The following is an 18,292-nucleotide window of genomic DNA, read 5'->3' as shown; positions in this document are numbered from 1 at the left end:
GTGACGTCAGTAACTTTATTATATTCTTGGACCCATGCCCACGTGTTTCACAAAAAGACGAGAAATGGACCGAAACTTTGGTCACCTTTGGGGTAATGTTTGTTTCTGATTAGCATGGACACGAAGAGCTGCTGCGATGGGAATGTAAGTCGACATTTATTGTCACAGCGAATCTTCTGCTATGTAAGTGCAGCATCTATTCACGCTCCTGAAAATTCCATCAACTGAGGTATAGTCCAATCTGAAAGATCAGTTTGCGTTACCTGAATAAGTCAGAGTCGGCGCGACGATTAAAATCTGTAATTGCAAAATTAAATATTCAGGATTTGGCAAATGTCTGGTTTTAATAGATTCCAAGTAATGCAGTTGAGTTTGTATAATTCTATTTTTATGGCTTTAGCGTGCTGTGAGAATTCTGTCGTTTTCATCAGATGTGTCGGATCACTGATATCTTCAAGTAAATGATTTGGTTCCCCTTCTAAGCCCCCTGTCAAAGATAGGTGTTTGTGCATTGCGAATATCGTGGGAATCAATCGATTCTGGAAATATTCTCAGAAACGATTCGAGATCTCAACACCTCTAGAAAGCATCATAAGTTTTGAGGTTGGCAGTCTGTTACTAGAGCTGGTGGAACACCTGAAGTGACTAACGTAGCAAGATGTTTATCACTAACAGACATGTGATCCATGAAGTTAATCAGTTTACCTTCTATTTCCCGTGACGTGCATATATTAGTGCGCGTCTATACATTCATCACAATTGGACGCGCCTGCAGCGTAAACAGCGTCATCGAGAAAATCGTGGATTTTGTTATCAGGTCTTTTAGTGTACACAGTAATTCCTGTAGTTATTCTTTGGACCATTCTTAATCTTAAGTGGGGTTGTGTAATAAAATGTGCATTCAAAATGCGTTACATATTAGCTCTTGCTCTCGTCTGTACCCTTTTCAGGCGCTGTTACTCGTTGCTATCGGCGTTTTCTGTGTCAGACATCGTGAGGCGATATGCAATTGTCTAACTTGTGAGTGGGTCAAGGCAGTACGTAGTTTGGTAGCCAACTAAATATGGCAGCACGTCATAAACAAGCGACAGGCGTAGTGTAACAATCTGATTATTATAATCCTGATTATTATAATCCTTTAAAGGGTCAACAGAACAGTTGCGATGGCAGATTAGCATATAATAAGGAATTCCAGCTACATTTACAAATGGAAACTACAATGAAGGTACGTGAATATGCGGACTTTTGTGTATGCATTCTGTCGTCGTCGAAAGAGGTTGTTGCCTGGCGTAACAAACTACTGCACTAAGTTCTCCTGGCATTAATTCGTGAAGTACATACAAAATTCGTGATGTCACAGAAGCTATCGTGGAAAAGTCCCGAGTTTTGGCACCAGTTCCTCATCGTGATGTCAGAAGTAGGCACTGATTCCAATACAAAGTACTCCTTACTTAAAGTCAGAGAACTTATATTAACAGAAGTTTTACAATAAGACAAACCATAGATATCAGCATTAAATCAAATCAAAATTATATATTTCTTTGTTTGCGTGAATTCCCAACAAGAGGCAAAGGCTAGATTAAATGCTGACAGGAAATTCCCACTCTCCAACTGTGATTCGGTTTCCAGCCACCAGCACAAGATCACCCGCCCCACGATTAGAAATGAAAGACTTAAGAAGAAAATCATGCTGTGTGTGAGGAACCTTCTTACATGTATTATTGAGAGCGTATCTCTCTTTCATTATTTAGTCACAATAACGTGATTCGTCGGTTAGAATCGGCACCTGCTCAAACAGAGCTGTACAGAGAAAAGTTAATGCACGAAATCCATCGAGAAAGACTTTGGGATTCAGGGCGGGCAAAATAAATCTGGCCTGGAAAATACGGGGACGTGCTGAAAGGTAATGCATCCGAAAGTTTTTAAACCTTTATAAAAAAAAAACGTTGTTAACATTCTGCATTTTTATTCTTCATATCTACATATTTGTACCCTTCTGCCGCTGAAGCGTCCCTAATTGTAGCGGGTTCAAAATGGTTCACATGGCTCTGAGCACTATGGGATTTAACTGCTGAGGTCATCAGTCCCCTAGAACTTAGAACAACTTAAACTTAACTAACCCCAGGACATCACACACATCCATGCTCGAGGCAGAATTCGAACCTGCGACCGTAGCGATCGCGCGGTTCCAGACTGAAGCGCCTAGAACAGCTCGGCCACTCCGGCCGGCTGTAGCGGGGAACATGGCGGGATGTAACGTAAGCATGTCAGTGCATGAGAAAGAGCGCGTTGTAATCGAGTTTCGAATTTCAAGAGTTCGTCTACACATGCAGGGGACATCTCCTTCAGCATCATAATGCTAGACCACACACGAATGATGTGACGTCTGCAATAATCGAGCGCCTTGGGATCGCTGTCATAGATCATCCTCCACACAGTGCCGAATTGGCCCTACCAGATTTTCATCTCTTTCCTAAACTTAAAGAACTCGTTCGAGGACTTCACTCTGATAGTGACGAAGCAGTGTAAGGAGAGGTGAAGTTGTGGCTGCATGAACAGAGTCAAACATTTTAGTGACGCTATCAACAAACTGTCTCGTTGGGAGTAATATGTCCATCGTCAAGGTGACTACGTTGACAAATAAATGTGCGACATAAATAGAGAAGTAGAATGTTAATAATGTTTGTTTTATTTAAAAGTATTTAAGAGTTTTCATAGAAAAACTCGGAGGCGTTGCTTTTCATCACGTCCTCGTAATTACAATGTGACCGATGCCTGCCTGACACTTGTTACAGAAAGTCACAAAAGATGCTCGAAATGGCCAGCCGGCCGTTGTGTCCGAGCGGTTCTAGGCGCTTCAGTCCGGAACCGCGCTGCTGCTACGGTGTCATGTTCAAATCCTGCCTCAGGCATGGATGTGTGTCATTTCCTTAGGTTAGTTAGGTTTAAGTATTACTAAGTGTAGGAGACTGCTGACGTCAGACGTTAAGTCCCATAGTGCTTAGAACCATTTGAACCATTTGGAAATGACCACCGTTTCGGGTCATTTTCTGAGTAAAATTTGCATTGCAGGCTTTTTTAGAGGTTTTGTCAAAAATTTCGGGTCGTGAACTATTTGCACAAATACTTCCGCACACGCATCCACGAACTGTGCCTCGCGTTGACACTCGAAAACGATTGTGAACACCATTTCGTGTTGCATTTGACTGTCACTAAACACGTGTGCTCCTCTCAATTCACTCAAGTATAATGACATAACGAAATAATTGGGAGAGAGCATGGGAGAGATGTGTCAGTAACCGATTGGTGCATCAAAATCATGGTTTCCGGAGTTCTCTGTGATGGGGAGCTCTGTTGTACATTAACAAGGGTCAGTTCCGCATCAGTTTTACAAATATTTTCCGAGCCAGTTTTATTTTGCTAACTCTGTACAGCAGGACCGGCCATGGCGTCCAAACATCACGAGGGAATATGGTGTGACAGCCGGGTGGGGGCCGAGGCCAGCCCGGTCAGCGTCGCTCGTAACCTCTCGGAAATATTCTGTACAGCGCGATATACACTACTGGCCATTAAAATTTCTACTGCTACACCAAGAAGAAATGCAGATGATAAACGGGTACTCATTGGGAACTGACATGTGATTGCATTTCACGCAATTTGGGTGCACAGATCCTGAGAAATCAGTACCCAGAACAACCACCTCTGGCCGTAATAACGGCCTTGATACCCCTGGGCACTAAGTCAAATAGAGCTTGGATGGCGTGTGCAGGTACAGCTGCCCATGCAGCTTCAACAGTTCATCAAGAGTAGTGACTGGCGTATTGTGACGAGCCAGATGCTCGGCCACCATTGACCACACGTTGTCAGTTGGTGAGAGATCTGGAGAATGTGCTGGCCAGGACCTGCAACATGAGTTCGTGCATTATCCTGCTGAAATGTAGGGTTTCGCAGGGATCGAATGAAGGGTAGAGTCACGGGTCGTAACATATCTGAAATGTAACGTCCACTGTTCAGGATGCCGTCAATGCGAACAAGAGATCACCGAGACGTGTAACCAATGGCACCCCATACCATCACGTCGGGTGATACGCGAGTATGGCGACGACGAATATACGCTTCCAATGTGCTTTCACCGCGATGTCGCCTAACACGGATGCGACCATCATGATGCTGCAAACAGAACATGGATTCATCCGAAAAAATGACGTTTTGACATTCGTGCACCCAGGTTCGTCGTTGAGTACACCATCCCAGGCGCTCCTGTCTGTTATGCAGCGTCAAGGGTAACCGCAGCCATGGTCTGCGAGCTGACAGTCCATGCTGCTGCGAACGTCGTCGAACTGTACGTGCAGATGGTGGTTGTCTTGCAAACGTCCCAATCTGTTGACTCACGGATCGAGACGTGGGTGCACGATCCGTTACAGCGTGCGGATAAGATGCCTGTCATCTCGACTGCTAGTGATACGAAGCCGTTGGGATCCAGCACGGCGTTCCGTATTACCCTCCTGAACCCACCGATTCCATATTCTGGTACCAGTCATTGGATCTCCACCAACGTGAGCAGCAATGTCGCAATACGATAAACCGCAATAGCGATAGGCTAGAGGCTACAAGTCGGAAACGTGATGGTACGCATTTTTCCTTCTTACACAAGGCACTACAACAAAATTTCACCAGGCAACGCCGGTCAACTGCTGTTAGTGTATGAGAAATCGGATGGAAACTTTTCTCATGTCAGCACGTTGTAGGTATCGCCACCCGCGCCAACCTTATGTGAATGCTCTGAAAAGCTAATCATTTGCATATCACAGCGTCTTTTTCCTGTTGGTTAAATTTCGCGTCTGTAGCACGTCATCTTCGTGGTGTAGCGATTTGAATGGCCAGTAGTGTATCATGTAGTTGGTTTTGCGGTGTGGCGGCCCAATTCTCACCACTTCGGCAGAATCGTTGTGGCAGCGCTGTTTAGCATTCGCTATTTGCTCGTGGTATAAAACAAGTTTACAGGTTCAGTATGTGTTTGGACAAAGAGAGACAATTTGGTGATCTACAGTCACAAGCGTTGAAAAATGATTGGGAATAACGGAAGAGAGCTCTGGCTACTAAAAATTTGCTATGAAACGAAATTACAATACCATACAGAAAGAATTTAAAGATTTAGTTGACAATGAAAGAGCATGAAATTACAACGCTCTACACATGGGGTTCATTAAAAATGCCTCTAAGCACTGTGGGACTTAAATCTGAGGTCATCAGTCCCCTAGACTTATAACTACTTAAACTTAACTAACCTAAGGGCATCACACACATCCATGCCCGAGGCAAGACTCGAACCTGCGGCCGTAGCAGCAGTTCTGCGCCCAGAACCGCTCGGACACAGCGGCCGGCTTGGGATTCATTGCTCAGTAGGCATTCAGCACGTGAAGAAATTGGTGGAATGAACAGTAAAATTAATAGATTTGCATACATTTTTCCCCTGTCAGTTGCAACAGTTTTCAATGGAACGGAATGAATGGTATGGAGACTTCATGCACAAGGTCAGTTCCAAAAGTTGCAGAACTCTGTCCAAAAAAATTTTCTGCGCTTACATTTTACTTGTTGTGCATGCTTTCCTTCGAAATACTCTCCTCCACGATTGATACACCGCTCCCAACTCATTTTCCATATTCGGAAGCAGTCTTGGTAGGCATTTTGCTCAATCACGCGAAGCGCCGTCTGTGAATTTCTTTTGTCTCGTCTATCGTCGAAAATCTTCGTCCTTTCAACGGGGTTTTCAATTTTGGAAATAAATATGTCTGAAGAGTACGGAGGATTAGGCAACACAGTGATTTAGTTTTTTTATGCAATAGTCACGCATTAACAGTGATGAATGTGTGGGTGCGTTGTCGTGACGGAAGAGCCATGAACTGTCTCGCCACGTGTCAGGCTGTTTCCTTCTCAACTGATCCAACTGAAGTGTTATATTCTCCTGCGATCTCTCGAACAGTCAGTCTTCGATTGTCAAGCACAATATCGTTGACGTATCAGGCATGAGCGTTGTCGGTGGACGTCGAAGAGCGTTTTGAACGAGGGTCATCTTTAACTTACGTCCGGCCATTTTCAAATCCTATGAACCATTCGTAAAAACGAGTACGGGTTAAACAGTCATCGACGTAGGTTTCCTGAATCATTTGGTGTGTCTTTGTAAAAGCTTTCTTGTGTTTCACACAAAATTTAAGGCAGACGCGTTGCTTTTCTAATCCTGCCACCCCGAAATTCGCCAACAGTGCGACACAACGTTCTACTCAGTACAACTCCGAACAATAGCTAACAGACATAACAATGAAACTCCCGGCATTTACACATTAAACACAGGCGTGTGCACGTATACCAACCGAATTTCACTCCAACATAACATTGGAGCGAAATTACGAATATTCCGGTATTTTTTGAACAGATTTCGTAGTACTGCAAAGAACGTTGGTTGTGTTAAGGGGCATGCCCAGAAAGATTTTTCGATTTAAAACTAGTTATTGTTGAATTTATGAAGGAAAAAAGGTGGAGGAACGACAATTAGAACATCCGGAAGGAATTGCAGACCTCTCATTTTAAGAGGACTTGGCTGCGCTCTATCCACAGTACGATATTACAAGGTGAAAAAGGATTTCCTTTTTTTTCGAAAAGGGTGCATTTGAAAACAAAATTGCCTTATAAAAGGGACACATTCTGACAAACACAGTCCAGTTCCCTTAGCTCCCAGAAGTCAAAAAAAAACATGAGATTTGAAAAATTCATTGTGAACTTCAGAGAATCACAAGGATAGGCTCCTAAAAATTTAAAGGAGTCTGTCAATGAGACGGTTTGACATTTCAGTTGAAAGCGCCCTGTGTTTGTGTAGATGAAACTGACTGACCTGTAAGGTAATTCCCGTTTTAAAGACCTTTTACATTAAAACTGTCCAGGACGTCTACATTGAATTCCTCAGAGTTTCGATGTCTCCATCTACATCTACGTGATTACTCTGCTATTCACAATAAAGTGCCTGGCAGAGGGTTCAATGAGCCACCTTTAAGCTGTCTCTCTGCCGTTTCACTCTCGAACGGCGAGTGGGAAAAACGAGTATTTAAATTTTTCTGTGTGAGCCCTGATTTCTCTTATTTTATGGTAATGATCATTTCCCCCTTTGTAGGTGAGTGCCAACAGAATATTTTCGCAATCGGATGAGAAGATCCCGTCGCAACAAAAAAACGCCTTTGTTTTAATGATTGCCACTCCAATTCACGTATCACTTCTGTGTTACTATCTCTCCTATTTCGCTATAACACAAAACGAGCTACCTTTCTTTGTATTTTTTCGACGTCATCGGTCAGTCCAACCTGATGATTATCCCATACCGCACAGCAATACTCCAGAAAAGGACGGACAAGTGTGGTGTAAGCAGTCTCTTTAGCAGAACTGTTGCACCTTCTTAGTGTTCTGCCGATGAATCTCAGTCTTTGGTTTGCTCTACTTTACAACATTATCTATGTGATCGTTTCAGTTTATGTTGCTTCTAGTTGTAATTCCTAAGTATTTAGTTGAATTTACAGTTTTCAGATTTGTGTGACTTACCGCGTAACCGAAATTTAGAGGTTTTATTTTAGTACTCATGTGAATAACTTCACATTTTTCTTTATTCGGGGTCAATTGCCACTTTGCGCACCAAACATATATCGTATCTAAATCATTTTTCAGTTCGGTTAGGTCATCTGAAAACTTTAAAAGACGGTAAATGACGCATCATCTGCAAACAATCTAATAGGGCTACTCAGATTGTCTCCTATGTCGTTAATACAGAACCGGAACAATAGAGGGCCGATAACACTTCCTTGGGGAACGCCGGATATTACTTCTGTTTTACTCGGTGCCTTTCCGTCTACAACTACGAACTGTGACCTTTCTGACAAGAAATCACGAATCCAGTTACACAAATGAGGCGATATTCCATAGACACGCAGTTTGGTTAGAAGGCAGTTGTGAGGAACGGTGTCTAAAGCCTTCTGAAAATCTAAATATGTGGAATCAATTTGACACTCCCATCGGTAGCACTCATTGCTTCATAAGTATAAAGAGCTAGTTGTGTTTCACAAGAACGATGTTTTATGAATCCGTGCTGACTATGTGTCAATAAATGGTTTTCTTCAAGGTATTTCATAATGTTCGCATACAGTACATGTTCTAAAACCCTAATGAAAATTGTCGTTAGCGAAATAGGCCTGTAATTCAGTGGATTAATCCTACTTTCCTTTTTGGGTATTGGTGTGACTTGAGCAATTTTCCAGTCTTTAGGTACGTATCTTTCTGTGAGCGAGTGGTTGTATATAATTGCTAAATATGGAGCTATTTTATCAACATACTATGAAAGGAACCTGACTGGTATACAATCTGGACCGGAGACCTTGACTTTATTAAGTGATTTAAGCTGCTTTGCTACACCGAGGATATCTACTTGAATGTTACTCATCCTGGCAGTTGTTCTTTACTGGAATTCAGAAATATTTACTTCGTCTTCTTTGGTGAAGGAATTTCGGAAAACCGTGTTTAATAACTCTGATTTAGTGGCACTGTCATCAGTGACTTCACCGTTGTTATCGCGCAGTGAAGTTATTGATTGCGTCTTGCCACTGGTGTGTTTTATGTATGACCAAAATCTCTTTGTTTTTTATGCCAGATTCCGAGACAGAGTTGCATTGTGGAAATTATTAAAAGAATCTCGCATTGAAGTACGCGCTATATTTCAAACTTGTGTAAAACTTTGTCAATCTTGGGAATTTTAAATTCTTTTAACTTTGGCATGCTTTTTTCGTTGTTTCTGCAACAGCGATATGAACCGTTTTGTGTACCATGGGGGATCAGTACCATAACTTCCTAATTTATGTGGTATATATCTCTCAATTGCCGTCGATACTATCTCTTTGAAACCATTTCACATCTTTTCTAGGCTTTCATGATCAGATAGGACGGAGTGGAGATTGTCTCTTAGAAAGGCGTTAAGAGCATTTTTATCAGCTTTCTTGAATAGATGTACTTTGCGTTTCGTTTTGGGAGCTACGGTATTCAGCCTAACAGTAAATGCCTTGTGCTCGTTAAAACTGTATTCACCATGATACTCCTTATTTGTCCAGTATAATTTGTTGCTAAGAGCTCAAGAATGCTTTCGCAACCATTTACGCTTCGAGTGGGCTCATGAACTAATTGTTCAAAATAATTTTCTGAGAAAGTATTCAGTACAATTTCGGATGACGTTTTATGCCTGCCGCCAGCATATAGAGGGTAGATTGAACTCACAACTGACTGTAGTTGTATGAATGGGGTAACTATTTGAAATGAGACTCAAGTTTTCTTTGAACTGTTCAGCAACTGTATCTTCTGAGTCGGGGGGTCGGTAGAACGATCCAATTAATAATTTAGTCCGACTGTCAAGTATAACCTCTACTTATACTATTTTACAGGAAGTATCTACTTCAATTTCAGTACAAGGTAAACTACTTCAGACAGCAATAAATACTCCAACACCAACTGCATTTAATCTATCCTTTCTGAACACTGTTAGGTCGTTTGAAAAAATTTCGTCCGACCTTATTTCTGGCTTTAGCCAGCTTTCCGTACCTATGACTATTTGAGCTTCAGTACTTTCTATTAGGGCTTGGAGTTGTGGTTCTTCCCAACACAGCTACGACAATTTACGACTACAATACCGATCGTTTCTAGAACTGCTTCACTGTGTTTTACCTGCCTCTTTTTCGACGGACGCCCATTCTGTTTTTTCCTGAGACCCTCTAACCTAAAAAACCTGCCAGTCCCTTCCACACAGCTCCCGCCAGCCGTGTAGCCGTTTCCTGTCAACAGTGGACTACTGACCTTTTAAGCGGAACCCGGAAGCCCACCACCCGATGGCGCAAGTCAAGGCATGTGCAGCCTACACTGTCACAGAACCGCCTGAGCCTATGATTCAGACCCTCCACTCGGCTCTGCACCAAAGAATCACAGTCGGTTCTGTCGACGATGCTGCAGATGGTGAGCTCCATCTTGTTCTCGCAAGCACGAATGGCAGTCTTTACCATTTCCGCTAACCGCCCGAAACCAGAAAGAATCTCCTCCGCTCCAAAGCGCCACACGTCGTGGGTACCGACATGGGCCACTACCTGCAGTTGTCTGCACCCTGTACTTTTCATGGCATCCGGAAGCACCCTTTCCACATCCGGCATGACTCCCCCCGGTATGCACGTGGCTTGCACACTAGCTTCCTTCCTCTCCTTGTCAGCCGTGTTCCTAAGGGGCCCCATTACACGCATAACGTTGGAGCTCCCAACTAAGAGCAAATCCACCCTCTGTGAATGCGCAGACCTTGCTAGCCGAGAAGGTTCCTCTGGAACAGGGTGGACGACTGAATACGGCTGAGAGACATCGTCAGCCACAGATAACGCCCGAAACCTATTCTTCAAACGAACCGGTGAGGTCCTGCGATCGGTCGCTTGAAAAGCCAGACTTTGGAACGATTTCCTGCTCGACCATGGGTGAGGTATCAACCGCAGTGCAGGCAGTACCAGGGTCGGCCACAGCAGTGGACCGATCAGGGGACACGTGGGACGTGCTCGACATCCCTAGCATACCCGCATCCGATTCCCGACAGCGATGCCCCTTGGCAGCAGCCTCAAGCCTGTGACAGAAGCCAACACAGCCTGGAGCTGTGGGCGATGGGTCAACAACTCAGGTCATATCGGTACACAGTATTCACAGGTTACAAAAGAGCTACAACATTTCGATCGACATATTTGTGTAAAATACCTTTTTTCGATTATAAAACTAAATAAATCACGATTACGTGCTAACCTGAGAGCGAAAATCTGTGAAATTGTCTGCGTCTGTCCGTATGCTGACAGTTTGTACTAGGCGAAAATTATATTATGCCTTCAGCGCGCCAAAAATAATCAAATAACACTCAACATTTGTTTGTTTGTGACATGTGGTTGAGAAATGTGAAATATAAAACCAAGTCATATGCAGTGCGACTGTATTGCCATTTAAATGTAGCACATTAGTAGTTTTCGTCTCTTACCCCTCGTGCTCGAAGAGCGTTGAGGGCAATATGCAAAGAGGGTCAACACTGTGACACTCGTGCCCTGGCATGACCCATGAGCCAAAATCTTGGCTACCCCTTCTGCACAACTTTTATATCATTAAAATCATGATACTGTATTATTTTTCTGTTGGAGGTAAGGACATTTAGGATATGTAGAAGAACTCGGTTTCTGACGTTAAATCATTTATTTAGTGGTGGCAACTAAAAATTACACAGCTGAACTAGATACATTAGACACAAATGACAAAAGAATATGAATACACACTCATATAGCCACGGCATTGTCTTTGAAGTTGCACTCTATTACGAAACATTATTCGGCGTAATGTTCTTGTCTAGAGTTTTTTTTTGTTGTGATGTTGAAGTGTTAGTTCGAAAGAATGGACGCTGTTTACAGAGACGTAGAGCACTCTCAATGACTGGGTGCTGTCTATCAGTCTGCCACGTGTGTAGCACTGCTGCCCGCCCGGCAGCTGTGGAGACGTGGTGGGTGGGGCCCGGCGCCTACTTGTAGTAGCGGGGCACCAGCGGCAGTGGCAGCGACGGGAAGGCCCTGAACAGGCCCGCGGCGGCGGGCGTGCGACCCGGGAAGAGCGCGTCGTACGGCACCGTGCTGAAGACTGCCTGGGCACGCTGCAGCATGATGCCGGCCAGCCACTTCTCCAGGCTCGGGCGCAGCTCCTCAAGCACTGGTCCAGCCACGCTGTTGGCGAACGCATTAGCCGCTCTCTCTGTAAAAACACAACCATAATTATGCCCCAAGGTGACAGCGATATACACATATACAGATTACGGCAGTATCGCATACACAAGGTATAAAAGGGCAGTACATTCTGTGAGCTGTCGTTTGTACACAGGTGATTCATGTGAAAATGTTTCCGACGTGATTATGGCTGCACGACGGGAATTAACAGACTTTGAACGTAGAATGGTAGTTGAAGCTAGATACGTGGGACTTCTATTTCGGTAATCGCTAGGGGATCCAATATCACGCGGCCTGTGTCAAGAGTGTGCCGAGAACACCAGGCATCACCTCTCATTATGGGCGTTGCAGAGGCCAGCAGCCTTCACTTAGCGACCAGGCTCAGCTGCGTTTACATAGAGTTGTCAGTGCTAATAGACAAGGAACACTGCGTGAAAAACCGCAGAAACCAATGTGGGACGTACTGCTAACATAGCAGTTAGAGCAGTGAAACACAATTTGGAGCTAATGGGCTATGGCAGCAGACGACCAACGTAAGTGCCTTTGCTAACAGCACGACATCGCCTCGTGACCACATTGGTTGGACCTTGGACGACTGCAAAACTGTGACTTGGTCGGACGAGTCCCGATTTCAGTTGGTAGGATCTGACGGTGGGGTTCGAGTGTGGCGCAGTTCCTACAAAGCCATGGACCCCAGCTGTCAACAAGGCATTGTACAAGCTGGTGGTGGTTCCATGGAGGTGTGGGCTGTGTTTACATGGAATAAACTGGGTCCTCTGGATGTTTGGATTCTTGGTGACCATTTGCAGCCATTCATGGAATTCATGTTTCCAAACGAAAACGGAAGTTTTTTGGATGTCAACCTGCTGTTTTTGTGTTTGGATGTCGAACAACCACCTACAGCGCTGCAACGAGAGCTGAGGGAGAGTTGAAGGCTTTCCTAACCATTAACAGCCTGGCTCCAGCACCCACCCTAGAGGTGATACACCCATGACCTCTACAAGCAGTGTTAGAAGTGTTCCTGCCATGGAGGGCTACATCAAGGACGTTGTCGGTAGCCATAGTGAGTAGCATCAAGATCATATTGCTCTGAGTGGACTGATTGTTTTTTCATCTCCCTTTGTGTTTCGTGTTCAAGAGTTACGACTAGACGATGACACTGCCTTAGGAACTGAAAGTTGAAATTTGTTAAATGTGGGAAGCCACGTATTTGCCAGTTTCTAGAGATACCAAGGAGGATTACGCTTTCATGCGCACAGTATGGTGCGCCCAGCGTAAATTTGCAAGACCACAAGGCACCAGATCCAGAGTCAGCATCAGTTAAAAGTTACACATGTCGCAGGTATGGCCATTATGTGAGACAGTATACCGAGTGAAAATGGCTCATAATTATTTGTAAGGAGTAGAAGTAGTGTTTTAATATTGTAGCTGGCTATATTGTTGATGTTGTTGCTGTTTTCCTATTGCATTTACAGATACAGAGTCCACAATGTCATAGTTAGGAACGTAGGAGAGAACCACACAAAAGATGGTGCGATCTTTGGTATTAGAGCTAGCTCAGTTCAAAGCCGATTATACGGAAATGCTTGATTGATGGGATTCTGTAACAGAGGATGGGGCCTCATCCAGCTTCATCGCTCCCATATTAGATTCTGTTACTGTTAGTTTGGTTAGTCCCTTTTCAGATAAGGAAGTGTAAGGAAGCGTTTGCAGATGACTATTGTCAGCTGCAAGGTTGGGTTTCAGGTTGGACGCACAGTTGTTACAGATATCCATGTTGCACGTAGTGGAGAAAGCAAAGACATGTCATGTGTGACGAACAATTAAGGAATGCGCTTCCATTTGAGCGGTCAGGATCCTCAGAGGACTTAGGTGGGACACAAAATTCTAAGAGGCATGATGACAAAAGTACAGGATACAAGGAATGTCTCCTCTACCGATGTAAGGTGTTATCATATGGGTGTTTCTGGTGAAATTCAGGAGTGTCGCCAACTGCAAAGGAAAAATGTGGAGTCCTTGGGAACCAAGACTGGGACTGTAAGTGTAGGAAGCAAACTGGAGAGGGAGACAGTATGGGTAATTAGACGTCAATGGGAGCTCCAAATCCGTCAGACAGTGTTCTCAAGAAGTTTAGATGAAGCAAAGACGTACGCAGAGGCAGTGCGTTGCTTAACTGACGTAACATGTGGTAAGAGCATAAGTTACTGTTAGACACAGGGGCTCATGTGTCTTTGGCGAGTATGGACCTTCTGGTGAAGAGATAATTGAACTCCTACGAATTATATATTATGTGGGGTAAGGGATGGTGATGTAGGATTATAGTGCGCCATGAGTTGGCACGTTTTTGGTACAAAGTGATCTGTGTTGTACACTAGCACCACGGCGCTGTGGTGACGAAAAGCAAGCTCATCAGCATCAGTGAGCAGTGTCAAATGGACAGAAGAAACTTCTGGCGAAGGAGTTGTCAGCTGGTTGCCAGGCGGATTTGCGTACGTCAGCTGAATGGAACTAATGTGGGTTCTGCTGGTTAATGCTGCTTCCTATGGTTTGGAAAGGAAAGCTATTCAGTTTGTGCTCGCTGGTAACATTCCGGTGATACATGCTTGTCGGACTGCATGAATGAGTGATGCAGTCGGACGCTGTGGGGAAACGATGAGTGAATTCTGTTAAATAGACTTTAGCACAAGAGAGCGTATCGTCCATTAGTTCTCAGTTTTATGGTGAGTGTAAGCCACCTTGCGTTTATGTACAGTGCATACAAGGGCACTTGACTAACGGAGCTTCAGTTACTAAGTATTGTGGTCTGTTGGTGTGATAAGAGGGTGTTATCAGTGTGACTATTGAGGCCGCACAGCAGTTGTGCTCTGTAGGCATGGGAACATCGTTTGTGTACTGTTACTGTACCTTGCATGGCTCTTGGAGTCGTATCAAGTTACAGTGAGCTCATCTGACGTTTCAGTTTGTAGTGTGCATGAGGCTGTGTGTGTGTGTGTGTGCGTGTTTTAGCCTAGTGTAAATGCAATATAGTAATAAAACCTTAGACAAGTTTAGATTTTATTTGGAGCCCACTCACTATCACTGTCGTTTAAAGACTGACAGTCAAGTTCTGAGTTGGGTACCGGGGAAACCATGAAAAACTGGGCCAATTCCACGTGGGATATTAGCGTTTAACTTCGAGATAGCTAATATTAGAGGAAATGATAATATAATTACCGATATCTAGAGTATGTTTTTCGAAACAGACATGGGGAAATGGGAAATGCCACACACTATTAACCTGTTTCTCAGAGCTATTCAAATGACCTGACCCCACTTTTGTGAGCGGGGAGTGTGTACCGACTCACCACATCTTTGGTGTGAAGCCATCTGTGTTGGACACTAGCGCCACACCAAGACATTGGCGAAAAATGCGCTGGCGGCGGCTTGGGAAGTAATCAGCACATATCAGTGTGAGAGCGATGGAAGGATTTCTAGCAAAGGAGTCATCAGATGGACCTGGGTATGCCAGCTGAGAGGAACTATTCTGAGTTCTGCTGGATAATTCTGCTTATTTGGGTTCTGAAGGAAAAGCTGCCCAGTTTGTGCTCAGTGGCGACATACCGGTGGTATATGTTTGTGGCGCTACATGAAGGACTGAGTCGACTCAATTGACTGATGCAGTTGTAGGCTGTGGATTCGGTTCGTGAACATTGTTAAATAGACTTTAGTGCAGGAGAGCGTACCTTCCAATAGTTTCCTGTTTTATGCAGAGTGGCATCCTCTGTGTGTTTACGTATGGTATTTACAGGGGCACGTAACTTCAAAAATGGCTCAAATGGCTCTGAGCACTATGGGACTTAACATCTGAGGTCATCAGACCCCTAGAACTTAGAACTACTTAAACCTAACTAACCTAGGGACGTCACAAACATCCATGCCCGAGGCAGGATTGGAACCTGCAACCGTAGCGGTCGCGCGGTCCCAGACTGAAACGCCTAGAACCGCTCGGTCACACCGGCCGGCGGCACGTGACTAACGCAGCTTAAATTAATATGTACTGTGCTATGTTGCTGCGATTAGAGACAGTATGGTGACAGAGGCCGCGCAATGTGGGGGAACGCTCTTCATGCACCATTACTGAATCTTGCATGGCTCTCGCAGTTGATACACTGAGCTCGTTCGACGTTACAGTTTGTGTCTTCGAGGTATAGATTAAACCTTGAAAAGGAGACATTACATATTTCCGATGTTATCTGCATAGGAGATAGTGTGTTTTCATTAAATTATCGAGTGCTGTAACTGCGGTTTTCAGTAACCTGGCCATCATTTTTCAAAGATTGTATTGACAATATACGAGGAAGAGATTTCTGGTAAAAGATGTAGCAACTTTCCGTTTTGTTAAAATGTCAGTTGGGTGAAAACAATGATAGCACTTAGTTTTGAAAAACGAAGAAAACTATGATGATTGACTACATGAGCATCTAATGGAAATAGGAGCCTGTAGTGTCATACAAAATACCTGAGATTAATAATGCATCAGAATATGGAGGCTAAGTCGTAGGCAGGCTTTTTTTTTTATTTGGCAGGTTACTGTCATATTGGAGTGTGGCTGTGAATGAGATTTCTTTCAAAATACTTTCATGGCAATTTTCGAAATACTACTCAAGATTTTGTAACTCCTTCTAAATTAAGTCAAAATGTTTATAGAGGTTTCACAACGAAGACCAACGTGAAAAGTTATTATATCCTGGCAACAATGTGTAATGTCACACGAAAAATCGGATTAAAACTTTCAAAATAAGAGTAGTAGTTCAATGTTGAGCAGGACAGTTAGCCATAGCAGAGATCCTCCACTGAATGCTCACCGAACGTATTTCAGTATTTGTGAGTCACTATGAGTCACATATCATGATACCAAATACTCATAGCACTTTAATTCTAGTAATGAACAAACATGCCCAATGCCACATGGCAACGTTCTGACAGGTCGATCGCAGCTTTCGGAAATTAATTCGAATTAAGTTCACTTGACAGAACGTTAGACATCCCCTTGAAAGAGCACACTGTCTGCTTCTGATTGCTGAAGATGGTGTAGAACTGGTTCCTCGACAGACGGCGTAGTTCACGGTAGTGAAGTAGTGTTTATATGAAAGTCGGTTGTATGGAAACAGTGCACTAGGATGGGTTGACATGAAGACAAAACGGAATGTCTTAAAGAAGCCATCGTATTTGGAGGTGCCAGAGATCACACTATGAATGAAGTTAAGCCATTTGTTGATTAGCAATGAAGACAATCCAACATGGCTAAGAGGAATTTTGTACCACTTGCAGCCATGTCACGATCTTTGAGAACAACTATCATAAAAAGATTATCATAAAAAGATCCTAAGCGGCAGTGAATTCAGTGTCAGAGAATTCAGGTCACTTCAACCAGTTCTCAAGCAATGAATATTTGGAGTCGGGTATCTTGCGGGACGCCATTGTTCACAGCGGAACATTCAGACCCAAGTATTCGATGGGGCATAAATCTCGCTGAAACTGGACAGCAACTGACTAGGGACATGTAGTAAACTTGGAACGTGACACGATTTTGCCCTTTTTCAAATGATGCTCAGCATCGAATGCACCAACAGGCCAATGAAACATTTAACCCACACTGTATGCAAGGTGAGTTCAGACTTGAGATGACGCTGTATTTTGTCTGTGTGGTTGTGTGTGTGTGTGGAGGGGGGGGGGGGGGGTTGTACTGTAACTTGGGTCCATTCATTCAGGTTATCGTGAACATGAATCAGAATGTTTACTTCAACATTATTGCTACCCAAATATGTGGTTTCTCCTATGTCGTCCTGATGAACATGCAGTGGAGATTCCTTTGCTCATATAGCTGAAATTATACGCCCTTAGTTCAGCGAACACTTCTCGGCAGGCCCTCTAAACGTCCATATATATTCTGTGATCAAAAGCATCCGGAAACCCCCAAAAACATATGTTTCTCAAATTAGGTGCATTGTGCTGACACACACTGCCAGGTAGTCCATATCAACAACCTCAGTAGTCATTAGACATCATGAGAAACCAGAATGTGGCGTTCTGCGGAACTCACGGACTTCGAACGTGGTCAGGTGATACGGTGTCACTTGTGCCATACGTCTGTACGCGGGATTGCCACACTCCTAAACATTCCTAGGTACACTGTTTCCGATGTGGTACTGAAGTGGAAACGTGAAGGGACATGTACAGCACAAAAGCGTACAGACTGACCTTATCTGTTGACTGACAGAGACCGCCGACACTTGAAGGTGGTCTTAATGTGTAATAGGCAGACATCTATCCACACCATCACACAGGAATTCCAAACTGCGTCAGGATCCACTGCAAGTGCTATGATAGGCGGAAGGTGAGAGAACTTGGATTTCATGGTCGAGCGGCTGCTCATAAACCGACGCCTCTCTTGGTACAAGGAGTATAAACATTGGGCGACTGAACAATGGAAAAATGTTGTGTGGAGTGAC

The 18,292-nt window shown here is 44.0% G+C and overlaps 1 protein-coding gene across 1 annotated transcript in view; it reads right to left on the bottom strand.

Annotated features, from left to right (window-relative positions):
- Positions 1-11,264: 11,264 nt before the first annotated feature.
- The window catches only part of LOC126272949 (putative beta-carotene-binding protein), a 32,723-nt gene continuing 25,695 nt past the window's right edge, over positions 11,265-18,292 (bottom strand). The window contains exon 6 of the mRNA XM_049976248.1: positions 11,265-11,829. Within this exon, the coding sequence (XP_049832205.1) occupies positions 11,603-11,829 (227 nt within the window). The 3' untranslated portion in view covers positions 11,265-11,602. The remainder of the gene's footprint in view (positions 11,830-18,292) is intronic.

This window comes from Schistocerca gregaria, chromosome 5 (assembly GCF_023897955.1).
Source record: "Schistocerca gregaria isolate iqSchGreg1 chromosome 5, iqSchGreg1.2, whole genome shotgun sequence".
In the NCBI taxonomy this organism is placed as follows: Eukaryota; Metazoa; Arthropoda; class Insecta; order Orthoptera; family Acrididae; genus Schistocerca; species Schistocerca gregaria.
The sequence above is the reverse complement of the archived record's forward strand: the minus strand, read 5'-3'. Positions and strand labels throughout refer to the sequence as shown.